Here is a 27300-nt window from a genome sequence, read left to right on the forward strand (position 1 = left end):
ACACACACACACACACACACACACACACACACACACACACACACACACTATGGTGTACTGCAACCAGCTCACACTGGCTCCCAGAACACTTAGCTTCACTTCCCAAGCCTAGACTCAGTGACTTCATGTTGGAAGCCTGAAATCAGCCATGGCAGGAGCATTTACATCACAGAAACTGGCAAACACTACAAATCAGGGCATCCCTCAACCCCAAGATCCAGTTGTTATGCATTCACCAGCACACCACTGAATACAACCTAAAATTTTCCTAAAATATATTCTCTGGAAATTCACTAAGCCAACTCAAATTTCTGTAGAAAGAGAAGATAAGAAAAAATATAGCTAGAAGTACATGAGTGTTGAGAGACACTATTTTGCCCTTTATTCTTCCCCACATTTGTCTTCTCATTCTGAACATGACTCATTTCCTAAGAACAGCAAGTAAGGTTTCGCCTGAAGGCATATGCCTGTTGCTTTCAGAGAACAAAAAGGAAAGACCTTGACCAAGGAAATGTAGTTAGATATTAAAAGGAATATGATTTCACTTAGTCTTGCTAGATGAGCCTCAAAGGAAACAGCCATAAAAATATACAATGTGTCATCTGATTTCAGAAATTTATCACTGGCAGAGTAGGCAGTGTCTCAGTTTTGAAGAAACACACACACACACACACACACACACACACACACACACAGCCTTACATGTGTACATGTCATAAGATGTCATTCCTTCATGTAGCTTTTGGCCATGAAGTGCATTCTTGTATTAACTAGATCAAAAGCCTCTCCCATATTCTTTTTCTTACACTTTAAACAACAGTGACAGGAAGCTGCACAAAATATCACCAGTGCCTAAAGCAACTTAAATGAAACATAAATTCTCTATTCCACTTCTGTGAGCCCTTATTTCTGCTATACCCACAGATAGTATAAGGCATTTGGTCTATACAAATCCTCAGAGAGACAATAAAAGTACTTTGAAACAATAGTATATGATCTGAATAGTGTTTTCTCAGCTATCATGCTCCTTAACCACAGCTAACAAAAGCTTTTAGCATTTTTGTATTATTCAAATTTATTACTATTTTCACAAGCAAAACATCTTTTTCATATTCAACTGTTCAACAATAAATGTGTGGGGTTTTTTACTCTAAATTTAGGGGCACGTATATCTACTCATGAAAGAATGTTTTCGCTTTTAAGTGGGTGGATGCATCTGAGAAATTAGGCAAAGCCCTTAACACTCAGTTAAGATGGCCTCTGGTCCATCATCTGTAGAAAAAATAAAAGATAACATGCCTCTCTATCTTACCTTAGCAAAACCACACTATTACATTTGTGATATTTTTTAGTCTAAAAAATACCAACTGTTGTCTCTGAAACAGGTATCAATCATGCACACACTTTGTAGCAAGCATATTCTTTTCAAACTCTAGAAATGGAAACCAGATATTAGTGAAGAAAGTGATCTTTAAAGTAGAATACTACCTATTTCACACAAAACTCTTGCAGTAGGAAATGTTGGAAAGTTATGGCCTTTGGTATTGTTTTTGTTGGTTTACTTGTAAATTTTCATCCTGGGCGCTAGAAAAATCAGCTAAACAAAATTCCTTTTGTAAACTTCGAACTAAATACTACTACTCCTCCGACAGCTATCTCTGGCTGCCCCTATTAACCATGTAGTGTCTCCTACATTTCCCACAGCAGTAAGTTTGTTCTTGTGAAGATTTAGAATTTCAAAAACAGATTCTTTTAATATTAGTTTTACACTAGTATTTCAGGATTCCAGGTTTTCAAATTTCCATTAATCACAAAGAAAAGAGGAATAAAAATTCAGGTAATGTTAACAAGACCACATTTTGAGATTATGGCACTTTTACAGTAAAAGAGTAGATCAAGTAACTTACACTCTATTCCCTTGAACAATATCTACATAATCTTCCGATCGAGCATAGTATCCATCAGGACTCAAAGCTCCCCAGAAGTTGGACCACAGTTTTCCATGACGAGTTACAAGAGGGGCAATGATCTTTCTAAAGACAGCGTGAGAGAAAAGCAAATCCAAGAAATTATTTATACTTAAGTTACCGCTGAATTGTGTGTTTTGGGCTTAGCATGACACCAAAACACTAAAGTTCACTTAATACACACATGGTAAGTCCAAAACACTGAATTCTACTCCTGAAACCAATATTGCACTGTAAGTTAACGAACTAAAAATTAAATAAAAATAAATAAGAAATGAAGAAAAAAATAAAAGAAAAACGAGAATTTCTTTCCACTTTTTCTTAAGCACACTAATTTTCTTAAAACAAGTAACAAAAAAGAAAAATTGAAAATGCTAATGAAAGTCTAAAAATGACTTTTAAAATAAGTCAAACTACTTCCATTATTTAATTATGTTAAGTAGTTCAGAAATTATGCTAAATGAAATCAAATATTTTCACCGTCATTGAGAAGACATAATAGTCCCTGGCGTATTCAATTATTCAATAAATATTTGTTGAGTGAAAAAATGAATAAAGATGAGGTTAGATTTTTATAAATATGCCAGTTTTCCTAAAGTTAAGTCCTGAATCACTTTAAAGTATGTTTCTTTTTTAATTTTTTTTATAACTTATAAAATGGGTTGTGCTAACCTGGCAACACTGAACATTCTTCTGGTCCTTCAACTACTGTAAAAAACAAAATAGGTGGTAATTGCCATAGCACTCGATCTGACTACCTACCAGGAAAGTAGTCCCTTTGAGAAAAGCACATATTACAAATTCAAAATAAGTCACATTTTTCTTAGGAAAATCTAATTTATAATGTGTTAACACTTTCCAAATGAGGTAACAAAATCCGAAGCTGCTCTAGAATTACTTTTAAAATGAAATGAACTATAGTAGTGGCCATTTTTTTTTAAGTTTATTTTGAGAGACAGAGAGAGGATGCACAAAGGGGAAGGACAGAGAGAGAGAGGTAGAGAGAAAATCCCAAGCAGGCTCTGCGCTATCAGTGCAGACCCTGATGTGAGGCTGTCTCTCAAGAAATGTGAGATCATGACCCGAGCCAAAACCAAGAGTCAGGTGGAAGCTTAACTGACGAAGCCACCCAAGCACCCCTGGTGGTGTCAGTTTTTACGAAAATCTCACACGTCTTTATCCATTCAACAGTTGATGGATATTTGGACTCTCTCCATAGTTTGGCCATTGTTGATAATGCTGCTATAAACTTTGTGCTGCATGCACCCTTCGAATCTGTACTTTTGTGTCCTTTGGGTGAATAACTAAGAGTGCAATTGCTGGATCATAGAGTAGTTTTATTTTTAGTTTATTTAGAAACCTCCATACTGTTCTTGAGAGTGGCTGCACCAGGTTGCATTCCCACCAACAGTGTAAGAGGGTTTCCCTTCGTCCCCATCCTTGTCAACACCTATTGTTTCTTGTGTTATTGATTTTAGCCATTCTGACAGGTGAGAGGTCATATATCATTGTGGTTTATTTGTAGTTCCCTGAAAATGAGTGATACTGAGCATCTTTTCCTATGTCTGTTAGCCATCTAGATGTCTTCTTTGGAAAAGTGTCTATTCATGTGTTATGCCCATTTCTTAACTGAGTTGTTTGTTATTCAGGAGTTAGTTTGGTAAGTTCTTTACAGATTTTGGACACTAACGCTTTATCAGATATGTCGTTTGCAAATATCTTTTCCCATTCCATAGGCTACCTTCTAGTTTTGTGGATTGTTTCCTTCACTGTGCAGAAGCTTTTTATGTTGATAAGGTCCCAATAGGTCATATTTGCTTTTGTTTCCCTTGTCTTTGGCAACGTGTCTAGTAAGAAGTTGCTGGGGCCAAGGTCAAAGAAGTTGGTGGCTGTGTTCTCCTCTAGGATTTGATTGTTTCCTGTCTCACGCTGAGGTCTTTCATAAGCCATTTTGCATTTATTTTTGTGTATGGTGTGAGAATGGAATATTACTGGGGTACCTGTGTGTCTCAGTTGGTTAAGCATCTGACTCTTGATTTCAGCTCAGGTCATGATCTTACACTTCATGAGATCGAGCCCTGCATCAGGCTCTTGAGTTGACAGCAAGGAACCTGCTTGAAATTCTCTCCCTCTCTCTCTGCCCCTCCCCTGCTTGTGCTTTCTCTCTCTGTCAAAATAAATAAACTTAAAAATATATTTTAAATTTAAAAAAAGAATGGAAGATTAGTCAGCCATCAAAAAATGAAATCTTGGCATTTGCAACGATGGGGATGGAGCTAGAGTATATTGTGCTAAGTGAAATAAGTCAGAGAAAGATAAATAATACAGGATTTCACTCATATGTAGAATTTAAGAAACAAAACAGATGAACGTATGGGAAGGGTAGGGGTAAGAGAAGACAAAAGCAAACCACAAGAGACTCTTAATGATGGAGAAACACCAATGGGTTGATGGAGGGAGGTGGGTGGGAAATGGGCTAGATGGGTGATGGGTACTAAGGAGGGCACTTGTTGGGATGAGCAGTTGGTGTTGTACATAAGTGATGAATCACTAAATTCTACTCTTGAAACCAATATTGCACTTTACGTTAACTAACATTTAAATTTACAAAAAGGAAAAAAGAAAAAAAAGAAAACCTCACACAACGCCTCCATGAGGAAGTTTATGAACCAGGTATTCTCAACAAAAAAACTATTTCATAACACTCCAGTCTTGAGAAGACCAGGTGTGCCCTTTCTCTTACTCACAGAAAAGTGAAACACAGTCTATAAAGACATATCATACAAAATGGTTATTTTGGTTTATTTTTCCTGGTTCCTTTTAAAATGAAATGTTAACCAAAAACACTTATATTCTGTTTTGTTTAGAATATCTACAACATTAGATATATTGTGTTGATTTAAGAACATATATTATGTTGATTTAAGAAATAATTCAATGGTAAAAAAAAGAAATCATTCAAAGGTAATAACTGACAAGATCAAATATATATTTAAAAAATCTTGTAATTTATAATCCCAGCTGCCTCCCAAAGAAGGCTGGGCAAAGAAATGGAAATCAAACTCTGTCTGCAGTGTGCCTCAATATTTTTGAGTATTGAAATACAGTAGGCCCCCTTACCCATGGTTTCACTTTCCATGGTTTCAATTATCCCGGGGTCAACCATGGTCCAGAAGCAGATGATACTCCTTACGGTGAATCATCAGATCAATAGAAGCCTAATGCTACATCACACTGCCTGCGTCATTCACCTCACTTCATCTCATGAGCTGGCATTTTATCATCTCACATCATCACAAGAAGGGTGAGTACAGAAAAGGAAGATATTTTGAGAGAGAGAGGCCTCATTCACATATTTTATTTTTATTATAGCATTTTGTTATAATTGTTCTATTTTATTATGGTCATTAATCTCTTACTGTGACTGATTTAGAAATTAAATTTTTGGGGCGCCTGGGTGGCGCAGTCGGTTAAGCGTCCGACTTCAGCCAGGTCACGATCTCGCGGTCTGTGAGTTCGAGCCCCGCATCAGGCTCTGGGCTGATGGCTCAGAGCCTGGAGCCTGTTTCCGATTCTGTGTCTCCCTCTCTCTCTGCCCCTCGCCCGTTCATGCTCTGTCTCTCTCTGTCCCAAAAATAAATAAATGTTGAAAAAAAAAATTAAAAAAAAAAAAAAAGAAATTAAATTTTTACGTAGGTATGTATATATAGGAAAAAACATAGTATGCATAGCGATTGGTACTATCTGCGGTTTCAGGAATCCACTGGGGTCTTGGAACATATCCTCTATGGATAATGGGGACTCCTGTATCAGGATAGCAGCTAGGGGATGCTGAATTACACGATATTACTGAAGGAGTAAAATTTGGAGCAAGGCAGTAAATGGCAGAGATAGGAAGAGGAAAGGGAAAAGAGCTGATGAGATGCTAGAAAGCCACATGCTCTAAGATGTGACCCATCCCCGTCCCTCTAACCTTCAGTCTACTAAATCTCACAACATTTTTGGTAGATGTAAATTTTTTTCTGAAAATTACATGTTTGGATACAGGAGCAAGAACCACAAATGTCATACAAACCAAAACCTTTGATCAGTAACAGAAATTTATGGAATTGGAGAAATATCCTGAGTTTTACTGGCACTTCAAGAACAATGGCCCCAGATGGCAGCTGAGTTACTTATGAGGTAATTTTATTTGTTACAAGGTTAAAAACATTAGGTTAATATTAAAGGGGATATATGCTTAATCCATAGTATAAAGTCATTAAATAGTTCACTAAAAGAATAGTAAGTACCTACAAAAGTGTCATATATAGTAAAAACATACAAAGATTATTTTTAAAATGTGTATTCCATAATATTGAATTTAAATCAAAGTTAAGAGGCAATTAACACTACAAATTCAAGATAATATTACTGAATTCCACTAGGTTTTAAGAGTTACAAATTACAACTATAGCCCTTCCCTTATCTCTAGGATAACCTAAATGCTTTTCCTTGCCTTATTTCCAAATCCTTATTCATACATTTTGAAAATTACTTGTAACTTATAGATAGTTATCTTAGATAGATAAGCATCTATTGCTAGATATACAGTGGGGCTGTATATAGAGATTAATACTAAGAGATCTTGGATTTTGAAGTAATAACTAAATTCTCAAATTGGCAAATTATATTACATATAGAGTAGGTTAGAATAGCATAACAGATTTCTTATATATTTTACTAAGCAAAATAAAAACAGTAATTCTAACATTTCACTGTTAGCCATTCTATTTGCTAATTGTGTTCATATATATAAACATACTTAAAAACAATACTGGTCATTTAATTTTTTTTTTTAATTTTTTTTTTCAACGTTTATTTATTTTGGGGACAGAGAGACAGAGCATGAACGGGGGAGGGGCAGAGAGAGAGGGAGACACAGAATCGGAAACAGGCTCCAGGCTCTGAGCCAGCAGCCCAGAGCCCGATGCGGGGCTCGAACTCACGGACCGTGAGATCGTGACCTGGCTGAAGTCGGACGCTTAACCGGCTGCGCCACCCAGGCGCCCCAATACTGGTCATTTAATAAGCACATACTGTGTTAATATATATAAACACACTTAAAAACAATACAGGTCATTTAATGAGCACATATTAAAGGTATGCTATTCTATTGATAAGAGGATTAATAAGTATTAATAGGAATAGGAGTAATATAATAAATAATGATTAATATCATTATAAGCTGGTATAGATGGTGTCTTTTTCACACTTCAGTTAAATAAAAATAGGTACTGCTGAGTAATAATTATTAGTTCAATACTAAATAAAATCACAGATCTCTGAAATTTTTTTTCAAATTCTAAGAACTTAGATCTCTGCAATAACTTTTCAAAAGATCATAGGTTTTATGAATTCTAATTTAACAATACCTACAGAGAAAAAAAGTTCCAAATTTTCCAAATAGATCATAATTCCATCTAGCTTTAAACAGAAAAATAGTCCAACTATAATTGATAAACATTGCATTTGTGATTGTAACTAATATTAAATACTTCTAATTTTCATCAAGTTGTTTTCTTTTTGACTCCTTTAAAAGAAAACTAATCAGGGGCGCCTGGGTGGCGCAGTCGGTTAAGCGTCCGACTTCAGCCAGGCCACGATCTCGCGGTCCGTGAGTTCGAGCCCCGCGTCAGGCTCTGGGCTGATGGCTCAGAGCCTAGAGCCTGTTTCCGATTCTGTGTCTCCCTCTCTCTCTGCCCCTCCCCCGTTCATGCTCTGTCTCTCTCTGTCCCCAAAATAAATAAACGTTGAAAAAAAAAAATTTAAAAAAAATAATAAATAAAAGAAAACTAATCAGAATTGAAGGTTATAAGGTATAGAAAATAACTTCATATGATTCCCCTCAATTCACTAAACACAGATAAGTATAGTGTGCCCACATAGACACAGAAAATGATTGTCACTTTAAATAAATCGACATGAATTTTATGTAGTACCTGTTTTGTTCAATCAAAATTTTTAAGGTCCTTGGATTTGTCAAAACAACATCTGCATCGATACTGAAATAATAATCACAGCTTTCATCCTGACGGCAAAAATCCCTAACATTGAAAAGGAAATAATAATTAGATAAAATATATATTTGCTGGTTAGAAAATGTCAACATAAAGCTTATATATAAAATAAGGTTTCTCTCACATATTTTTTTCTAATTAAAATAGTTAGACAATGTCCAAAGGGATAAATATTGTCTTAAATTGCAAAATAGTTTGTCAACATACATATCCATATGTAGATCAACACCAAAAATTTTAGGTTAAGTGAAATACATTTTCAAGCCACTAAAAGATTTAAGACATAAAATATCCATTCAGAATGACAATTTAGAATTTAGTATTTAGTCCTCTCTGAAAAGGAAACACAATTTATCTCCATGTATTTATCAAAAACTTTTTCCACAAATCAAAATGCTTTCTGCACACGTGCGCGCGCGCACACACACACACACACACACACAGTGCAAAATCTTGCTTATCCAACAACTTAATTTTAAGTATATTTGGAGATACAAATGTATAACTCTTTAGGTATCAATAATTTTTAATCTTGATTTGCATGGAATTCTAAGGTATCTACTCCCCTGCTTATTATCAGGGGTCATGGACTATGATATATGTTCTTCTTGGTAGTGTCTGTAGCAACAAAGTAGTGTCAGGTAGTGTCAGGAACAACAAAGAAGGAGCTACTTGTTATACACGTGAAATGCTTTCAAGTATTATGGTTTTTATATTTGGGGCTCTCTGCTTTCAAGCTCCTCTCCTTCACTGTTAATCCTAGTCCTCACTTTCTGCTACTGTCAGTATGTATCCTTATACCACATTTGTTTCTAAGCAACTGTCATATAGGACAGCAGACATGAAACTTTGCTAAAATTGTGCAAAAAATTAGAGAAAATTTTCTTTAAATTTTGTAACTATGTATGGTGACGGATGGTAACTACAGACTTATGGTGGTCATCATTTCACAGTGTATACAAATAATGAATCATTATGTAGTACATCTAAAGCTAGTATGTTATAAGTGAATTATATCTCAATTAAATAAATGAAATAAATAAAATAAAAACAAAACAGCCAAAATTATTTTAGAAAAAAAATTGAAGGAAGTTTTCTACTTGATTTCAAGATTAATATAAATCCCTGGTAATAAAGTGTGGCATTGGTCTAAGATCAATGAAACAGAAAAGAGTTCACAGTCACTCATAAATATTCAGCTAATTGATTTTTGACAAAGCCAAGTCAACTAAATAGGAAAAGAAAAACCTTAAAATAAAAAAAGGGTGATGAAACAACTGGAATTTCATTTGTAAAGAATAAAATTTGACCTCTACTTCACTCCAAACACAAAAATATATTCAGAATGAACTGTAGATTGAAACATCTTAAACATAAATGCTAAAACAATAAAGCTTATAAAAGAAAAATTCCAAAGAATAGTTTCATGACATTGGAATAAGAAAGACTTCTTAAATAGAAAATAAATTCAATAAGCACAAAGCATCAAAGAAAAAAAGAGAGAAATGGAATTTTATTGAAATTCACATTTCTTCTCATCAAAAGACAGCACTAAGATGAAACGCATATTCACAAAACATCGTACACATAGACACACACCCATACAACCCTCTTCTAGACAGATTATATAATGAACTCCTACAAATTAATAACAAAAAAGACAACCCAATGTAAATGAAAATGCACAAAAAGATGTAAATAGATACTCCACAAATGAAGACATATGAATTAGTCTTCAGGGAATTAAATTACAATTGCAATAAGATACACAATAAAGTGGCTAAAATAAAAAAGATGGGCAATATCAACTGTTGACAAATGTGGAGCAGACAGAGGTCTGTTACATTGCTGCCAGGTGCGTACGATGGTACAACTATCTTGGAGGACTATTCAGTCGATTCTTATAAAATTAAACATACATCTACTCTAACCCTATGTCCTAGTTAGTCTACTCCTTCATATTTTCCCAAAACATACTAAAGCCAAATAGGTCCACATACACATATACACCTCTTATAAGGAATCTTCATTAACAATCTTATTCAAATGGCTCTAAACTGGACATGACCTAATGTCTAGCAACAAGCAAGTGGAAAATGCACTTGTGGTATATTCATATGATAGAATATTAGCGATGAAAAGGAATGAACTGCTAATAACTACAATGACATGAGTGAATGAGAGAACACTGTGCTGAGCCAAAGAAGCCAGACACAACAGAGTATATTTAAAAAAATAAATAAATAAAAATAAGTTCTGAATTTGGATCCAAGGTATTCTCCAGTGAACAAACTATGAAACCATCAGTTTGGTCTTTCTGAGGCTTGCTTTCCTGCCTATCCCTTTACTCCCACATCAGGCACTATCCAGCACTCTGAGCTCTGAGCTTCCACAGCACAAGATTCACCTTTTTCTCAGCAGGACTTAACCCACTGCTGGCATATCTAATCAACATTCACGGAGAAATCATTGTTTTTATTATTATCAGAATTTTACTAGTAAAATTGCAATCTGCAGTATTAAAGGGGCTAAACAAAGGACCTAAAAAATTTCTTCTGAGGGTTATAGTATTATCTAGATCATTCGGTGACTAGAAAGGAGGAATACCTTTTTCAGTCTGAAACACACATTTTTACCACGCAAACCTTCAGATAGTCAACATCTAAATCACTGTTATATCAGTCATACTATTCATTTGTCTGAATCACTTTTTTATTTCTTATTTTAATTAATCTCTACCCCCAATGTGGGGCTGTAACTCACAACCCAGAGGTCAGGGGTCACATACTCTTCTGACTGATCCAGCCAGGAAGACCTGTCTGAGTAATTTTAAAAATCTTGATCTAAAGTCCAGATAATAGTCTGATTAAATATGTTGACCCTTACCCATAATATATCTTTCCATCTCTCTCTATATATAATATCCATTGGCTTTTACACATAAATACACACAAACACAGATAGAGTCTAACATTCGAGGTGTGCTCATGAACATACACAAACAGACATGTACACAAGACAGTAGAGACACCCAAGTTTAGGATACTAATTTTGAAGAAAAGTTGTTTTTCTTTAAGCTTCTTTAGTAGAAATTGTTTAACTTAAATTGATTAAAACATACATTTCTTACTTGACACATCCCCAAAGGCAAGGGAATTAAAAGCAAAAATGAACTACTGGGACCTCATGAAGATAAAAACTTCTGCACAGCAAAGGAAACAACCAACAAAACTAAAAGGCAACCAATGGAATGGGAAAGGATATTTGCAAATGACATATCGGACAAAGAGCTAGTATCCAAAATCTATAAAGAGCTCACCAAACTCCACACTCAAAAAACAAATAATCCAGTGAAGAAATGGGCAGAAAACATGAATAGACACTTCTCTAAAGAAGACATCCAGACGACCAACAGGCACATGAAAAGATGCTCAACGTCACTCCTCATCAGGGAAATACAAATCAAAACCACACTCAGATATCACCTCATGCCAGTCAGAGTGGCCAAAATGAACAAATCAGGAGACTACAGATGCTGGAGAGGATGTGGAGAAACGGGAACCCTCTTGCACTGTTGGTGGGAATGCAAATTGGTGCAGCCGCTCTGGAAAACAGTGTGGAGGTTCCTCAAAAAAAATAAAAATAGACCTACCCTATGACCCAGCAGTAGCACTGCTAGGGATTTACTCAAGGGATACAGGAGTACTGATGCATAGGGGCACTTGTACCCCAATGTTTATAGCAGCACTCTCAATAATAGCCAAATTATGGAAAGAGCCTAAATGTCCATCAACTGATGAATGGATAAAGAAATTGTGGTTTATATACACAATGGAGTGCTACGTGGCAATGAGAAAGAATGAAATATGGCTCTTTGTAGCAACGTGGATGGAACTGGAGAGTGTGATGCTAAGTGAAATAAGCCATACAGAGAAAGACAGATACCATATGTTTTCACTCTTATGTGGATCCTGAGAAACTTAACAGAAACCCATGGGGGAGGGGAAGGAAAAGAAAGAAAAAAAAAGAGGTTAGAGTGGGAGAGAGAGCCAAAGCATAAGAGACTCTTAAAACTGAGAACAAACTGAGGGTTGAGGGGGGGGGGGGGGGGGGCCAGAGTAGGTGATGGGCATTGAAGGGAGCATCTTTTGGGATGAGCACTGGGTATTGTATGGAAACTAATTTGACAATAAATTTAATAAAATTAAATTAAATAATTAAAATATAAAAAATTTTAAAAATTTAAAAATTAAAAAAAAATAAAAAAGGACATGGCCTGTTTCTGACCCTATCACAGTCAAGGATTGCTTTTCAGCTTTTTGAAATTCTGTCTTCCCATTGTTTCATTTGAAAACTTTCTGTTCTGTTTCATTTTTTCCTAGGTTTATTGAGATATAATGGACACTTATCATTGTATAAGCATAAGGCAGACAATGTGTTGATTTGATACTTTTATATATTGCAAAATGATTTTGACCATAGCCTTAGCTATGACCTACATCCCATCACACAGTAACCATTTCTCTTTTGTTGTGAGGTCATTTTAGATCTACTTTCTCAGCAGCATTCAACTATGTGATACTGAATTATGAGCTATAATCATCATGCTGTACATTAGCTCTTGGTAGTTTAATTTGATTAGTGCTGATGAATTACTACTTTGTGCCAGGCCCTGTGCTAGGCACTGAGACTTAAAGAAAAATGGGACACAGTTCCTGCCCATGAAGACTTCTAGCTCCTCCACTAGCTGGCTGGGCAGACTTGCTTAACATATTTAACCTCTCTGTTTCCTTGTCTAGAGACTGAAAATAAAAAGAACCAATTCATAGGTTATTGAAAGGAATAAATAAGATACTACATGCAAGGTATTTACCACAATGCCTCACACAGTATAAGCACTCATATATAGTAGTTACTATCATACAAATTAATTACTCATATATAGTAGTTACTATCATCTGAATACTATCATCATCATCTAATATGATAGTTAATATTTTATTAAGGGCTCACTGCAATGCCATCTTCTTTAAAGTATCTTCACCAATTTTGCCTGTTGAAAGTAATTTCTCCTTTTCCTTTTCTTAGTACTTTGCATCCTCAATTACTACTTCTTCCATTCACTTTTGTTAAAGATAATTGCACCTGTATCGTTAATGTCCACTAAACTGTGGGCTCCTTGAGGGCAGAGACTATTTCTCATTTATTTCCATTCATTCATTATTCATCATTTATTCATTCATTTGACAAGCATACATTATAACCATCTGTTATATACCAAGCATTATGCTAGCCACTGGAAATATAGCAAAGAACAAGAAAGTCATAGTCTGGTCCTTGCTATCAAGTTTGGTAGTAGAGATAGAGAAACAGGTGATTATTGACCAGCCTATAAAAGGAGTAGGCATAGGGATTTATTAGGAAAACAGAAAACAAAAAAACATACATTCCCATGTTTCTGGCTTCGGCTTGACTTAGGTTTTCTTCTGGTCCTACTATTTTTATAGTACTGATTTCATGTTTAGCTTTATCAAAAAATACCTTGATGTCCTTTTCATGATAAACTTCCTGTAACATATTTTAAAAGTCAAAAATTAGTGCCAAAATGACAATAGGATGACTGAAGTGTTCATACATAGGGATGGCATCCCATTCAAAGTTGTCAATTCCACAATTCACATTATTTCCTCAATTACAGATGAAATGATAACCTATATTAAACAAATTCAATTTCAATATCACATGAAAAATCTAAAGTAGATACATAGCAATATTTTTTTCAATAGAAGATACTTCAAAATTCTTCTGACGTCCACTCCTAGACAGGTCCTCGAATAAATATTTAAATCCTGGCTGCTATAAAATGCTCTAACTTGAAGGAAAATGGTTTGTGGCCTGAGAATCTTAGACATGTGCTTTAAAATATCCATAAAAATGCCTACTAAACGTAATAGATATTAATCTAAGTTATAAATACAATCATATTTTATAAAATAAATATTTTAATACTCTTTAAAGCCAGAGAGAAAAATTAGTGGTCACATATGAAACTGTGTTTTTACAAAAAGAAGGTAAAGTTTAACAAAATTTTATCAATAAGAAAATATAATGGGAAAATTATCAACATATAAGTCATCAGATTAGTGTGATTCAACTATGCTAAAATTTAGATAAGATTATCTAACACAGATAATCCAACATTAGAGCATTTCAGAGCTTTTTATGTATCAAGTCTCACTAAGTATTTTTGAAAGCTTTCCACAGCTTGTTAAAACTACTTATAAAGCATAAAAGCTACACAGAGTTCATTTTATATATAAAAAAGGGGGGGGGAGGCAAAATCCTTTGCCATTAAGAAGGTCCTACAAAAGGAAGAAGACCTAAATAAAAGACACAATACATAAAAACAAAACACTTTAATGTATATAAATACATTACAATGCATTTTACAGAGCAAATGCTCAACGATTCACCCTTCTAAACTTTTTTTAGCTATGAAACTTTTTCTATGAATTTAAAATATTCCCTGGAAAAGGCAAATGATAAACTGACATGAACGTTAGGAAGAAAGAACAATATTAAACCAAAAGCGTTAGGACAAAAGGGAGAAAACAGTATACTTCACACCTATTGCATTTTTCTAGAATATGTTAAGTGTCAATTGTTTTAACAGGAAAGAGACAAATATATGGGAAAATTCTGAGAAAAGGGTCTTTAAGTTTAGATTACATGTGGGAGGGTTGGGGAGGTTCTGTATATTTTTGGAGGAAATGACAGTATCAAAATCCTTTGGGGGAGAGCATGCCATTGTGTGATTAATCAAAACAATACTATATCTGGAAGCGATTTCAAGTTCTGATGCTATGGTATTAGCTTAAGCTGCAAACAATTTAATGACCAGTTCCATAAAAGAAAATTCCATAAAACCCAAAGGCAAGGAATACAAGGACCTTTGACATTTCTTCACATATATAGTAAGTTGAGCCATATGAAATGAGCTGATATTCAACCATTTTTGATCTACAAAACTGAGTTTCACGTGGCTCATTCCAATATTATGATAGTTTCCAGATTCTAAAATCTTTAGGTTCGACATAAGCAGGACAGTAATTACTCCAAAAATTCCCCACTAAATTTATATAAGTAAATAATAACACGTATTTCCAAAGAAGATAAAAAACAATTTTCACATAAAATATTCATTGCTCAAATACTTACTTTATTATGAATAAAGAGTTTAAGTGCTTCTTTTGGGTAATCCAGTGTCAACAATATGTCCAGAAATCGAGGTAGGAAAGGGGTTGGTTGTTCAATAAAAACGCCTATTGTTACATTTGGATGGACCTTTGTTTTACGGCAAACATGAAAACAAATTATTATTATTTTGGATTTATTCTTAATTTTATTTATTCTTAATTCTTAATCTTAATCAATATTAATCTTAATTCTTAATCAGTACAACATAAAATATACCGGCAATATCATTTCAATATAATCTGCTAAATCTGAATTGACTCATGGCAATTCGCTAACATGTAAAATACAATCTTATGGCCTCCATCAAAGTGATTTTACTCAATCACATATTGGCATTATGACTTAGGTGTGAAGAGGAAACTCACTATCCTATTTACTACATGGATGTAATAAAGGATATTGCTTACTCTATTATTCAGTGCTTCCTTTATGATAGTCTTTAAAGAAATGTCCTTCAGTTCTGAATCTATTTTGACATCTTCATCTAAGAAGCCATAACGCTAATTGTGTTTCTCTTTTGGTTTCCATGGCTTGGAAGTCCCGCATTTAATTTGTAGCTCAAATAAAGCAACCATGGAGTTCTTGAGCCTTTATTTCTATCCTTGAATATTTCCTTTAATCTCATTTTATGGACAGCACTTTATTTTGCTTCATTATTATACACGAGAAAACTATAGTTTACCTTGTTCTATTTTTATAGATTTTCAAAAACCTGTTTGGGTATGCATTATAGGATAGTTTATCTTTCATCCATTGCATGAAAATTTTGAAATACTCTTTATATTTGTCAGTCCTTGTGATAAGCAACATTTAGGACAAAGAGTGAAAGTTCCTGTCTTGAAAAATTTACAAATGTTGGGGAAGACAGAAACATAAGTAAATGACCATGTAATAGTGTTATTACCAAAACTATATGAAAGATTTCTTTATAATGCCTTTTTTAAACATGTCTTGAGGCAGCTGGATGGCTCAGTCAGTTGGGCGTCCGACTTCTGCTCAGGTCATGATCTCACAGCTTGTGAGTTCAATCCCCACATCAGGCTCTCTGCTGAATGCTTGGAGCCTGGAGCTTGCTTTGGATTCTGTCTCCCTCTCTCTCTGCCCCTCCCCTGCTTGTGCTCTGTCTCTCTCTCTCTCTCTCTCAAAATATAAATAAACATTTGAAAAAATTAAGAAAATTAAAAATAAACATGTCTTAAAACCTGAATTTAAGGATTAAAGTTTTTTAGAAATATCATATGTTAAGTGCTGAATGAGGTACCTCATTTCCCATCTTTTCACACATGATGCCTCATATATTTCTGTTATCTGGATTATAAGTTAATATTTGTTTGCACTGAAGTATATACCTTGCACACTGTTCTACTTCTTTATAAATTCATTCACTCACCCAAATATTTATCATTGAATAAAAAAATCCAAACAACTAAAGACAAAATATCTACCCTCTGGGAGTTCTCAATTTAATAGAGGAAATAAGTGAAAAGTAGATCACAACTGTCCCTTATCAAATGATATAATACATTTCATTTACATTTCATAATAACCTTAGAAGTTATTTATTATTCCAAATAACACATGAGGAAAATGGGATTTAGAGAAGTTGAGCAACTCAGAACACATAATTAACAGGTAAAGACCTGGGTTTCAACATGCTACAATTTCATTATCCATCCAAGTTGGCTTTATATACTAATGATAATACAACAGTTAACACCGAAGGCTTAGCACTGCATATGTATATACAATTTATAAATATAAATATCATTTATATATGTATAAAGTTTCATTTAACCCTCCCTTTCTTTATATATAAAGAACCTTACCTACGGCCCACATCCAAGAGTATGGTAGGCCTGAGAACGACCCATATAATTTTAATTTTTATATCCTTATTGCATAGTAACTAATATGTAAAACATGTAAAAAATCTGTCTGGCAAAATATAATAGCTTTCCTTTCTAACATATTTTATCAGTCTGTCAGACAAAAGAGTTTAAGAAATAAGTGATTTACTCCTATATGCAAAAACTAATAGTGATAAGATAGAAAATTTTAAAGTAAATATTTTTCTATCTTTGTACCAGAAAGTTTATGTAAAAGGAGACCGAACGGATAAAAAGCATTAACCCTCCCTCCAAAGGACAACACTACTTTCTGCAGAAAAGGTCAGGTTGAGTTTTTAAACATCATGAGGCAGCTTCATTCAACAATATTCTGGCATTCTTTCCGGATAGGAAACATTCGGTCTGTTATCTGAGAGACCGGCCCAAAAGTCTTATTTGCGAGGAAAGTAAGGCTCTATTCAGAAGCTCCTATATATGCACAAGTTACTCTTTGTCCTCCTTTCAGACGGTGATAAGCATAGAAAGTACTTAAATTCAGGGGCTTCGGTTCTACACAGTGAGAGCATTTTATATTTGCTTGGGTCCGGAGTTGCAAGAACTACATTACTGGGAATTTTGCTTTTCCTTATGTTGGTTCCACTTAGGTGGCATGCCGCAGACACTCCATAAACCGATGATGAAGGAAGGAAAGAATCAGCCTTAGTGCCAAAATCGTCCCTAGAACCCGACTGCTCATATATGTAATAGCAGTTTTCTAAGTTACGAGAGCAATTTTTTGGAAGGAATACGTTACTATAGAATACACTGAAACTGCTCTGGTGGATGACAGAAGAAGAACGCAAATGTTCTACAGATAAATATTATTTCTAATTGCTCCTTTACCCTCAAACCAGTTATAATTCTCTATGGAACGTGCCTATAAGTAGCATTGTGTCTGGCACATGATGTGTATATGACATCTAGGCAAAATTGCAGTGGTCAAGAACACAGGGTCTAGGGCCGGGCTGCCTAAATCCAAATCCCACCTTCAACGCCTAAAAAAACTGTGTGCCCTTAAGCAAGTTACTTAATCTGTGTGCCCCTCAGTTTTTCATTTGTAAAACTGTGTCAACAGCACCACCTACTTAAGAGATTTTGTGAAGTCTAGTTGGAGTATTTTATGCAAAATACTTAAAACAATTCTTAGTTATATAATCATATACTATTTTTTTAACTCATCAAATTTAAAAATCAAGCACAGATAATATTAGTCAATACAAATGCTGAAGCATTTTTTTCCTCGATGCTTTGACTAAGTTGGCAGACTAAAAACAAGGGCAGCCAATCATAATAAGATTAATATTAAATATTAACAACCAAGCTTTTATTGGGATCAATTACTAGCCAGTTTTACTCTCAAAAACAGTTCAGAAATACAAAACTCTAGCAATTTTCTGTGTCATCCTGTTTTAGCCTTATAAATGCATTATCTACCATATATCAAAACTATAAGCTAATGTTCTTTCAACAAATCACTGCACTTCCTGACATCTCACACATTTCCACTCACATCTACTGTAGACAAGTCAATTGTATCCAAGTCACAAAGAGTGCAGCCATTATCCTGTGTCCATGCATTAGGTACATAGTTTCCAAAATAATTCAGGAGAATCTAGTAAATGAAGGAAAACTGTATTAAAGAAAGTAAGCCTCTCCCATCAATGTGCTTTCATTCTATAAACATCTAACTTCAAAGCAGGTCTTCTGCATTAGGTATATTCTTTAATAGTTCTACTAATATGTAAGACCTAGAGGTTTATACTGAACTAAATTCATTCCAGACAATGAGTCATAAAACCAGGGCAAACTTTGTCTAGAAATGCCAAAAACTGCATTATAAATCATAAAGGTCATTGTATTTCATTATGTAAGAAACAATACCAGATGAGACACAATTAAAGAAATATGTAAATAATGAAACACAGAGATTTAATTGAGCTAATGAGACTTACCAAAAACAACACTAATGAGAACAGTCACATGAATAGTAATTTAGTAATAAGACATATATGTTTAGGGGCGCCGCATCGGGCTCTAGGCTGATGGCTTGGAGCCTGGAGCCTGCTTCCGATTCTGTGTCTCCCTCTCTCTCTGCCCCTCCCCCGTTCATGCTCTGTCTCTCTCTGTCTCAAAAATAAATAAAATATTAAAAAAAAAAAAAAGATAATATATGTTTAAAGGCCCAGGGCAGACACCTATGGTGAATGGGGCAGTGCCAGACGATCGCCACTCAAAACAAGTTTTATATATACTTTATCACCGAAAAGCACTAACCTCTTCCAGGAAACCATGCTACCTACCATAAACTAGGCTTCTGGGCAGTGGTTCGGGGGGCACTGACTTCAGGAAAAGAAAGTCTGCAGTTTAAAACAGATCTACAACAAGGCCCTAATCACTGCCACCCCACAATTATTAACAGTAAACTTAAGTACACTACTGCTTTTCTCCCCCCACCCCCCCCCACCCCCGCCCTCTGCTACCCCTTTTAGGTCACTCAGGGCATCTCCTTTTTAACTTTTCTCCCTCTGCCCTTAGGCATCATTGGAGATCATTTCACCTGTAAAATCTAAGTCCCTTTGTGTGTTTTGGCTGAAGAAGAAAGTGAGGGAAGGTAGATGGAGGAGAGACATAAATACACTAAAATATGCTCTGAGCCCTCAAACAAATCTTGAGTATCCCCAGAATGTAAACATTTTCAGGAAACTTGTGCGGATTTACTTATAGGTAAGATGAACTCAAAAGGGAAATGTGTCAATACATTAAGTATGATGGCCAAAAGTGTACAGAAGTGCCTACTGGATTTTTCTAGCTTCCTAAGTCCCTGAAAGATCTTATGGTGCAGAATAGATGAGGTAATTAGTACCATTTTACCAGATTCCTCTCAAATATATGGGATGCCATCTAAATATCTCTACTGTACTAAAACAAATGTTGAAATGATACAGTATTAATTGCAATGGGAAAATCTTTGTACTATGCAGATACTGTAGATATAGTTACATTCAATTTGTAGATTACAGTCATAAGACATCGAAAGTAATTCATTCACATCTCTTTTGAACTACATGATAATTCAGGAAACAAATTACAAGGCAGGAAACATGTACTTATGAAATTCATTAATGACATTTCAAGAGTCAATGTGGTCATTTTAAGGTGCCTCTAGCGCAAAAAAAAAAATTACTGTTGTCAAATTACAAATGCAAACGTTAAACATTCATATTCCATACAATAATATGGTTTTGAAGGAAGAAAACAGATTCATGTGAAAATGGATCCTGTCCTAAATATGATTTCTAAAAGAAATTTTAAGAAATTTAAGGCTAGAGGAAAATATAACTTTTTTAAAATGTCCTGGAAAAGAGTTTTTCTTTAAAGGGAGAAAAAAAATCCCCCATAGTTGGCCATATCTAAAAGCCCCATCTCTGTGTAAAGACTGGCACTTTCCTCATCTCAGAAATCTCATAAAAATTAAATATTTATTTCATGAATTATTGATCAGTCTATTAGAACCCTTATGTGAATATGAAAATGATCAATATCTTTTCAAAGGTTAGAGCATAAAAGGTATTACTTTTAGTTTTCAGAATTAAAACTTTATTTTGTAACCTTTCCACATTCTACTCCTTACCTCAATTTAATTTTCATAGATAATTAAGATATTTTAAAAACGTTACTTTTGACTGGAAACCTTTCTCTTTTGGATCGCTCACCACACAGGCAGAAGTTATCCATCACCAACCCCCACCTTCCATTTACATCTGTTTTCTTCATTAAAATCTGCAGACATTTATGCTGGCAGCTTTGGAAAGTGCAGAAAACTGTTTATGTAGTTAGGCTGTTCCAGGCAGTCCCCAGCTACTAGGTGGTAGTACTTTCCTGATCCTTCTTTCACAATATCAAAATGTTTCCAGAAATGATGTCATTTCATTGGCAGAGAAACTTTTCCAACCAAATCTTTTCTTTCTTTCTTTCATTTTCCCAAATCATCCAATTATTCAAGGTCATAGTGACCCAAGCATTTAATTGGTGTTTTTATGTACAGAATTAACATCCCTATTTTTATTGTAAATCAAATTAGTTTCAGAAATGTTTGTTTTCACATGCAAATTAGGTGATCTGATCTTCTGTTCAATTTTAGCTTGTATAAAACTACCACCAATGTCATGATTACCTTAACAGGTATATTATCTGATATGTAAAAGAAAAGGTTAGGTGTTAAAGTAAGCATCTTTTAATGTGTTACAAACAATAAATGAGCTTCCAGAATAAAAAGTAAAGCTTCAAGCCGGAAATCATAGTTTCTGTCTAAAAATTTATTAGTATTAGATTGTGTGTATCTAGCCAAGTGAGAAAATAAGTATGTAGAATACAGAAATATATTGTAAATAAAATGTTACTTAAGAAACACAAAATTATTTACATATCATTATGAAAATAAATGAAAAGTATAAATGCTCACAGATATAGACTAAAAAGACAAAAAAACCTGAAAGCAATCATGAATAAAACAGTATCAAGGGCTAGTGAGATTATAATTGATTTTTTAAGCTACTTATAATTTTTTTTTTAGTGTTTATTTATTTTTGAGAGAGAGAGAGAGAGAAGAGTCCAAGCTGGGGAGGGGCAAAGAGAGAGGGAGACACAGAATCTGAAGCAGGCTCCAGGCTCTGAGCTGTCAGCACAGAGCCCAACATGGGGCTCGAACTCACGAACCATGAGATCACGACCTGAGCTGAAGTCAGATGCTTAACCGACTGAGCCACCCAGGCGCCCCTAAACTACTTATAATTTAAAAATTACTCTTACTAACAGCATGAGATTTAGAGAAATTAACTTTAATAACTTTGGTCTGTAAACACATTAAAAATAATTTATCATTTCTAGATTATGCATATATTTTTAAATGAAAAAAATGGCTTAAATATTATCAGTTAGGTCATTGTTATGGTTCAAAGCCACTGGCATTATAATCACCCCTTAACTAAATAAAATAGTAAGTAAAATAAACTTATAAAAATTCATAGAAAATATCCTTTTGCCTTTAACGATGGTTTAAAAATTCTATCTAGAGAATAATCTGCTTTCTTTCCCATTAGCCTGGACACAGGGGAAAATGTAATACATTCATGTGCCTTTAACTTTAACATAATATTATTAAATATAATCTTTTCTCAATTTTTACATAATCTTTTCTCAAAGGTTTATGTTATCACAAGTTGAATTTTTATAATAAAAAACTTGCTTCATTCTTTGTTGTCAAATAGAATCACAGGAAGGTAGACCAGATAGGATCATGTCAGAGAAAATATAGGATCATCACACTGCTTGAAATTCCAGAAACTGTGACAGCCCAAACTGAGAATGTTTCTTAGAAGACCTAAAACAGGTCTTTCTATACGGACTAAGGATTAGGGCTCCTTTTCTCATGAGAGGTCCTAAATTAGTCACTCTGTAAAACTTTAGGCAGTATCATCCCGAGAATTCAGGAGAAACTGGTGATGACGTCACAACCACTGAACATCAGGGCTTGCCCACAAAAGCTTAACGCTCAGGGCCATGCCCCCTCTTTAAAGACATTTACATTTGATTTAGAAAATTACCAAGAAGAAACAGCACCCTATGTGGTTATAGGAGATGTCTGGTTGAACAAGCCCTTGTCTGAATGGCACCAAGGATATCAGACAGAGGGCTAAAATAGACACTGTGTGCATGCACACGTACAAACACGTACGCACACACACGTATTGCAAAGGACGCTTCATAGACAAAAGATGTCCATTTATCTGCTTAAGAAAAAGTTACAGGGATCCACGTCAGTTTTATGACTTTTTTTGCCCTGCCAAAAAATAATCTGCCTTACCACTCCCAAGAATAATGCTAGGTCATTAGATTGTTTATAAATTCCGACATTTACTGAAAGGTTAATATATGCTAGATACGTGCTGGAGCCTGCGGAAACAAAAAGTAAACAGGATAGGTATGGTTTCTATAATTCCTAGGCTAAAGGCCCAGTAAGTAAGAGAGACAAAAAAAAAAAAAAAAAATAAAAAAAGTAAATCCAAACCTGTCTATTGTGTGGTATTAGGTATTGTGATGGACAAAGTTCCAAATACTATAGAAAGCATAAAGGAGATCTGAGAAGTAAAGACTAAGCTGATGTCTACAAGATGAAGAGGATTTAGAAGGTGGGTAGAGCAAGTGGGATTAGGGGCAAAGGATTCCAGGGTTCAAAGTTCAAAGGAATTCAGTACGTAGGAGTGGGGGGGAGAGAAAGAGGGAGAGAATGAGTATGAGAAATGTTCATGTAGATATCTGTAGTGTCAGGAGTGGGGAAGTAGATGGAAGAATGGACTGGTGATCACTAAACCAGGAGTGAAATTTTAAAAGGAGTTTTACAAGGCAAGGTGAGAATTTGGCTCTTTACACCTAAGTCTACAGAGGGCATTATACAGGTGACTGATGTGACTGACTTTCTGCTTCAGCACAATGCCCTAGGTTCCAGGCTTCTGGTGGGTGGCTGGCTAGGGGTGGCAGGGTGCAGGTGGCCTGAACTAAGGAAGCTGTCATTGGCACTGAGAAAATTAGACAAACCACCACGTACAGGAATCAGAAAAAAACAGCTCTTGGGTTGGGAGTGGGAAGCACCTAGAGCCAAAACAAGACCCACGTTCCCATGAACCAGCTGGACAAAAGAGGAGGCAGAGCTGAAGGTCTTGAGTTCAGGTCTTCATATGATACACAAAGCTACCAACTGGGTATTCAGACCTGGAGCTTGAGAAAGATACAGGAGCTAGAGCAAGGATTTGAAAATCATCAGCATCACAAGAGGATTGGCTGACATAGGAAGGAAGCAAATTAACCAAGAATTTGTGTAGAAAAGAAAGGTGTCTCTGAGAGATACCTATGGAACACTTAATTAAAACAAGAAAGGAAAAAGATGGCTCCCACCACCCTTGAGCTACCCCACCCATACGATGTCTTAGTTTTTTTTTTTTTTTTTAATGTGTATTTAAAAAAAAGAAAAAGAGAGAGATTTAAGAGGCCAGAAAATCAGTAGACAAACCAGCAGAGAATGGTGCAAAGGGAAAGAGCGTTTATTTCAAGTAGGACCAAATGGGATCAACATGGTCAAATGTTATCTCTGAGTCAAGTAAAATGAGGGCTAAAGAGGATGTCACAACAGACCTTGGCAGGAGCATTTCTTGGTGTGGTGGGAAGAGGAACAGAGGTGGCAGTAAGTTGTCTCTACTTTAAAGTGTGTGGCTGTGAAGGGGAGGAAAAAGGCAGGCAGGCTCGAAGGCAAAAGGATTGAGGAGGATGGTTTAGTTTGTGCTGCCTTGGCTTTGTTTTAAGATGGGAAAGACTTGAGGGTCTTTACATTGCTAACGAGTAGGAGAGGATAGATCTGGGAAAGTGATACAAGACAGAGAAAGGAGTGCCCCCAGCCAGACTGCAGGAGGGCTGGAATGGGACAATACGCAAGTTGTAAAGATTAACTAGAGGGGAAGAGGAATCTTCTTCTTCCATTTTGAGCCTGAACAAGCTGCCAGTGTGAGCTTTCCCTTGCCCTGCTTCCCATGCATATAGCTTTTACTGGAATTCACACTACTCAATCCTCTGAAACAGCAGAGGACATCTCCCCATCCCCTCTTCCCACAGTGCACATCTGTTCATCTCTTTTCTAGGTACTTACAAACTAGGCATCTCGGTTTCTCGGAACACTGTTTCAAGCACACATCTGTATCTCAAACTTATCTAAACATTTTGCAGTCAATAACCTTCTCGGCAAGCTCAATGATGTCTACCTGAAAAGCATCTAAAATTTCATTAGTCGCAATATGTCTTTCTCAACTATAACCCATCAACCTCGGTATTAAAATAAGTGCAAGAAGAAGCTTCCAGCCACACAGTGACACCTCAATCTTTAACAGAGTTGTTAACTCAGAAAATGGTGAGTTAAGGACCTCGGCATCTCCTATTCAGATAGGATATCCTGTATGAGGAAAATATGGCTCATCCTCAAGTTCGCTGCTATTCTTAAACAGTAATGTGTCACTTTGCTCAAGAAAAATCATCATTTGATTGATCTGAAGGAAACCACATAATACACAGTGTAAAGATGGAGCCGGTAGATTGCTAGCACTAAAAATAGAGACTCTTAAAGATACTAAAAAAGAGGGGTAGAAGGAGGAGAAGGTAAAGGAGGGGGGAGAAGAAGATGACACCCTACCTACTGCTCTGTAGTAAGGAAACAGGGAAAAGTCCCTGTGACTCACCTTGGTGGGTCCGTTTCCATTAAGTGCCACTGGTAATGTTTCATAAAATACATTCTTAGCTCTGGCTTTGCCATTTTCAAATTTTAAAACAACTTCATCTGGGTTAAAAAGGAAAAAAAAAAACAGATTTTAGTCATTTAAAATGTGTGTGTATTCATATGCACATATACATGTCTACCTCTATCTATACCTTCTTGTTGTTATAAAATTTCTCACGAATGCTATTCCATGTGCTACAACACTTTTAGAAATTTTGCCTACTTTAGGTCCGCAGAGCACCTCAGTCACTCCCACCCGGCACCCGCAAACTGAGGCGCTAAGACACTGAGCAGGGTGTCTGGCCGGAGAAAAGCATCTTTGCCATCCTGCCTCCAAGGGCTCTTGATAGTAATGTGATCCCAGATGAGCTAAATTATTATCTCAATTTATTAAACTGTAAAAATGGGATCTTTGCCTGCCTTTCAAAGTTATTATGAAGATGATAACAATACAAATATGGCAAATAGAACACTGCCAGACATAAGCAAGGTTTCTGCAGTTGGCCATCGTTGATAGTATTTCCAGTTCTTGAAAATCAGGCCTAATGCAAATACCAGGAATACACAAGTCAGATGGGAGCAGGAACAGCTGTTTTTTGTTGCTGTTTCCAGTTCCTTTCCTCACATTTCCTAAGCACTTCAAACTAAATGCTTTCCATTCTGAGAAACTTTTTAGTGCATGAACTGCCTTGAAGAGTTGTACTGAATTACAATGTATTTTTAATCTTTAAAGTATTAATGCATTAGTGAATTAGTGAATTTTTATTTTCAGTATATTGGTTAATTTAATGGACTAATGTATTTTTTCCAAGAAATATGTCTATCTAGGCAAACACACACAGGCATACCCACACACACACACACCACAGTATGTGTGCCTGGTTACCAATTACCATTTAAGCTAGGTAAAGTACTCCAATACTTTAATATTCCTCCTTAATTCACAACACAGAGAACTTACACGGAAAACTGTGTAATAATAAGGTATCATTAAATTAAAAATATATCTCCAGATGGTGAGACACTAAATTCTAAATTACCTAAAGCTAGAAGCTTATCTTTTTTACACTAGTCTTAAGAAATGATTTTCAGTAAATGTATTTCACGATGTCAAACTAAGCTCAAGTCCATTGGTTTTTAAAAGTTGTAATATCTACACAGTAAACCTTAACCGCAGCCCCAAAATGGATATAACACAGGACAGACAGTTGAAAACACAGGTGTTCGTTTGTATTCATGAACAATTCTGTATTTAGGAAGCATACCTACAGCTCCATTTAAAGTCTGGAAAATTTTGCATTTGTGATCCAATGTGATGTTAATAGCCTCCTAAAAATGAGAATAAAGATACTATTGAAAATGAGAACAAAAATAGCAAACAACACTATCGTGGCAATATAGTTTATTCTTCGGGGGAATTTAAGATCCTATTTGTAAATTATTCCAGCAATATTCTTCAGAAAGACAGAAAGACTATAGAGAGTTGACTGAATTAAAGGATAAAGGGTATGTTAAAGCATTCATGCTATTCTCCTAGTATTTCCACTTCACTGCATTATGACTAATTCTGACAAGTGGATTTTTAGCAGAAGTAAAATGAATCACTTCTAACCTGGAGCATGGAACTTCCAGTTTGAGACCCCAAGTGGCACACAAACTAGTAAGATCTATGATGGCTGTTTCATCAGCCGGGGTCCCCAAGCGACTGCAATAAGCAGAAACCCTCTGCTGACCTATCACTGACATGTAGCAGGAGACATAGACCTCTGTTGGGTTAAGCTCTTGAGGTTGGGTAATTATTGTGGCATACTCCC

General features: G+C 35.4%; 1 protein-coding gene across 2 annotated transcripts in view; it reads right to left on the reverse strand.

Moving 5' to 3' along the window:
* The window catches only part of PLOD2 (procollagen-lysine,2-oxoglutarate 5-dioxygenase 2), a 101236-nt gene that overhangs the window by 9846 nt on the left and 64090 nt on the right, over window positions 1–27300 (reverse strand). For both annotated transcript variants that reach the window (XM_040480410.1, XM_040480409.1), the window contains exons 6-12: window positions 26752–26815; window positions 25449–25546; window positions 18680–18781; window positions 15245–15370; window positions 13473–13594; window positions 7949–8053; window positions 1908–2033 (exon numbers count right to left, since the gene is read on the reverse strand). In XM_040480410.1, coding sequence (XP_040336344.1) covers window positions 1908–2033; window positions 7949–8053; window positions 13473–13594; window positions 15245–15370; window positions 18680–18781; window positions 25449–25546; window positions 26752–26815 — 743 coding nt within the window. The remainder of the gene's footprint in view (window positions 1–1907; window positions 2034–7948; window positions 8054–13472; window positions 13595–15244; window positions 15371–18679; window positions 18782–25448; window positions 25547–26751; window positions 26816–27300) is intronic.

Source organism: Herpailurus yagouaroundi, unplaced genomic scaffold (genome assembly GCF_014898765.1).
Source record: "Herpailurus yagouaroundi ecotype Mexico unplaced genomic scaffold, PumYag 159, whole genome shotgun sequence".
NCBI classification, from domain to species: Eukaryota; Metazoa; Chordata; class Mammalia; order Carnivora; family Felidae; genus Herpailurus; species Herpailurus yagouaroundi.